At 25.9% G+C, this 3,922-nt stretch overlaps 2 protein-coding genes across 2 annotated transcripts; both read right to left on the reverse strand.

Moving 5' to 3' along the window:
* Positions 1-334: 334 nt before the first annotated feature.
* CCM_09676 (NADH dehydrogenase subunit 4L) lies at positions 335-532 on the reverse strand (the record flags this gene model as incomplete). The annotated part of the gene is made up of 1 exon (XM_006674809.1): positions 335-532. One exon carries the CDS (start codon positions 530-532, stop codon positions 335-337), a length of 198 nt encoding a protein of 65 aa, XP_006674872.1.
* A 2,333-nt stretch (positions 533-2,865) lies between these two features.
* Positions 2,866-3,826, reverse strand: CCM_09677 (NADH dehydrogenase subunit 3; the record flags this gene model as incomplete). The annotated part of the gene is made up of 3 exons (XM_006674810.1): positions 2,866-3,065; positions 3,443-3,730; positions 3,793-3,826. 3 exons carry the CDS (start codon positions 3,824-3,826, stop codon positions 2,866-2,868), a joined length of 522 nt encoding a protein of 173 aa, XP_006674873.1.
* Between the last annotated feature and the right edge of the window lie 96 nt (positions 3,827-3,922).

Genomic DNA, 3,922 nt, shown 5'->3' on the forward strand with positions numbered 1-3,922 from the left:
CTTTGGCTGTGGGGATCATGACTCATATAACCTATAGAATAAAAATGTACTAAAGAACTTATTATCAATACAGGAATTAACATAGATACTGTTAAGCTATCAAATTGGAAATTTCATGCTATATTAAAAGATTCACTATCTAATCATTTAAATAAATTAATTGAGACAGGATTATTATTAAATCCTACTTCAAAGAATCCTATTATAGCAAATGTCGTAGTCATAAATATCGTAATACAACTTAATATACGACTACCAGATATACCGATTTTTCTACCAAAAAAACCAGATGCTATTGAACCTAATAATGGTAATATAATTATACTTAAATACATTATTTATATTCGATTGCTATACTTCCTCTAAGTCTATAAAAGGCTACCAATATAGCTAAACCAATGGCAGATTCTGCTCCAGCAATAACTATAATATATATAGCGTATGTTTGCCCTATAATATCATCAAGATTTATAGAACTTATCAAAATTAAGAATGTAATAGATACTAACATTATCTCGATGGAGATTAACATTAATATTATATTTTTTCTATTAAATACGAACCCTAAGATTCCTATTAAAAAAAGTACTAAAGTTAAACTCATTTAATTAATTAATTAATATTTTTGTAAATTTGTCCTAAAGATATAATAGATTCGAACTATTATCTAGACATCCGTAGTGTCTTGTTCTACCATTAAACTAATATCTATTACCTTGGGCCTAGGATTTATTCATTTATTAAATGAATAAATTTAAAAACACCGAGGGATATAGTAACTATACTATATTTATTCTTTCATAATTATGCATTGTATAATCAGTTTAAAAATGTTGGTAAATCTGTAGATTGGAATACAAGAGGCATTGAGCTATGTAATATTCCACATATCTCAGAACATTGTCCATAGAATACACCAGGTCTATTTACAAATATGGATAGTTGATTTAATCTACCTGGATATGCATCACATTTAATACCTAAAGCTGGACAAGCTAATGAATGTATAACATCACCACTTGTAGCTACTAATCTAGTATGAGTTAACTCAGGTAACATAACTCTGTTATCCACTTCTAACATTCTTAATCCACCATCTTCTAAATCTGAATCTGGTACAATATAAGAATCAAATTCTATAAATTCACCATCTGAATTTATAAAGTCAGGATATTGATAACTTCAATATCATTGATGTCCTTCAGCTATAATAGTTAATGATGGATCATTAACTTCATCCATTAAATATAATAATTTAAATGAAGGAAAAGCTATTAATATTAAAACTAATGCCGGTGTAATAGTTCATATTAATTCGATTAATGTCAATTAAACTTAAGTACTTTCATACTTAACTGGACTATATCTTACCTTATATTTAAGGTTTCCACGTTTAGTCTCTGAGGATCCTACTTAATAAGAAACGTAAGTTATAATTTCTTATTTTGGTTTCCTGCTGATAATCCATTGTACATCCTTTAGGGTTATCACTGATAAAGTTTATATTTTATTTTCTTTATAGTACCTAAAGGCTTTAGGAGTTTCCAGCATATAGTGGAATTTTACTCATAGTTTTTTTAAGTACAAGTTCTATTTAATACTAGTGAATTTATATCTGTTTTTAAATATTTGACCAGAATTTATATAAAGTTTTACAGTATTAGGACTAATCTCTAAGAAATTAGCAGCTCTTCTTATAGAAACAAAACTACCTATTAATTTAAATCCTTCTAAGTCACATTTTTCTAATATATCTACAGAATAACCTCTTGCAGCACTCATCTTCAATAAAGTTTCTTCAGAATGCTTTCTACCTAAAGCTTTATGTCTCATCAATTCTTTAGTTTCTTCAGTATGAGTTTTACCAAGATTATTAATCTTAGCTCTTGTTAAGGACATAAGCGCTTTAGTTTCTTCAGAATGAGTACGACCAAATAAAGCTGATTTTTCATTTGTATAAACTCCTTTTAAAGATTTACTAATTTTTGCTTTAGTTTCTTCAGAAAGTTTATAACCTGAAGAGCTACCTGCTATTTTTAAAGTATTATATTTAGGATTAAATAAATCCATATAATATTGTTCTCTTTCTGTTAAATTGTTTATATCACAATATTCTAATATCTCCAGTGAAAAATTAGAATAACCGTGTTTAATTAAAGCTCTACTTATTACAAGGCTCTCTCTATTTTTTAAATAACTAAGATTGAAATATTTAATAAATCTTTTTGCCAAATCTATAGATTGACCAACATATGTATCATTCGTTACTTTATTGATTCATTTATAAATTCCAGATTTATTTTTATTATCCTTTATAATTAATTTTCTCATAGAAAAAGCATCTTCGTAAAACTTTACACTATTAACAGGAGTGCTAGTACTGTAAAACTTTTTATGACTAATATTAAAACTTGAGATTAACTTAAAACACTTTTGAGAAGGCACACGTCTACCATGATTTAAATATTTATGAGATATAGGTGAATTTTTTATAGCAAAATTTTTTACTATTGAAAATAATATTCATCCTACAGCAAATAATACTAAAACTAAATAATACATAATATTATCATGTAATTCTATTAATCCTTCCATTTGTGGAGTAGCACTATCTTGGAAATAAATACCTCATGCTTCAGGAGCATCAAAGCTAATAATTGAATTTAATATATTTGTCATTTTATTTTAAATATTCATTTCTAAATTAAAAATTTTTAATTGCGCTATAAAATAGCACACCCACCTCCATCCCTGCTAATTAATTATAATTAATTAATAACATCTGCTAACATATAACTTGTTATAACTTTATATAACTTGTATTAGTACATAGTACTAATGTTCAAGCAAAGCCTATAGCATAAATTAAGCAACATATAATAATAATAATGCCATCATTAATGCAAATAATGCAGTCGCTTCTGAGAAAGCAAACCCTAAAATAGAGTATGAGAATAATTGATTTTTTAATGAAGGGTTTCTAGCAACACCTAATATTAAGCAACCGAAAACTACTCCAATTCCTACTCCTGCTCCTGCTAATCCTACAGTAGCTAATCCTGCTCCTATTATTTTTGAAGATTGTAACATATTTATATTATAATAATAATAAAATGATCCTAATTTATTTACTAGCTATATAGGAATAACTTCTATATTATAGAAGCAGCCTACAGCCCATTAACTTAGAATAAAAATTTCATAAAATATATAGTATAAATTTTATTATTTTATAGATAAAAAGCGCCGAACTTTATGGTTTATATCGCTATATAATAATATTTAAGCAAAGCATATAGCAATAGAAAGCTAATTATAAAGTTTACTAGCTTCATACGCTTACCTTAATAATAGGAATAAATATGCTATTATTTATTTTCAAAAAATGTGTTAATAAAATTTTTAGTAGATTGTACATTGAAATAATTATAAGATTGTCTACTATCTATTTTTAAAGCACCTTTACCTAATTCGAATACAAACCCTGCAGTTATTATACCTATGAATAATAATACAATAATTAAACCGTATATACCATTTTCATAACTACTTAAACCATAAGGATATATTACTAATATTTCTAAATCTAATAATAAATAAACTAATGCAAATATAAAGAATTTAACACCAAATTGTGTTCTATTTTGACCTAAAAAACTGTGAAAACCACATTCAAATATACTATATTTTTCCTGGTAAGGATTATGTGGAGCTAATATAAAATTTAAAGCTAAAAATAATATAGCTATTACACATACAAAAATAAAAAGAAATGTTGTACCACTCATTAACTATTAAATATTAATTGTACCAATATGGTACTCATGCTAAGTCATTCTTTGTTCATAAATAAGAACAATAAAATAGTTAAAGTAAGGATCGATATAGTAAATGATATAGGACTAGATAAGACTATATTTTT

Source organism: Cordyceps militaris (assembly GCF_000225605.1).
Source record: "Cordyceps militaris CM01 unplaced genomic scaffold CCM_S00011, whole genome shotgun sequence".
Lineage (NCBI taxonomy): Eukaryota > Fungi > Ascomycota > Sordariomycetes > Hypocreales > Cordycipitaceae > Cordyceps > Cordyceps militaris.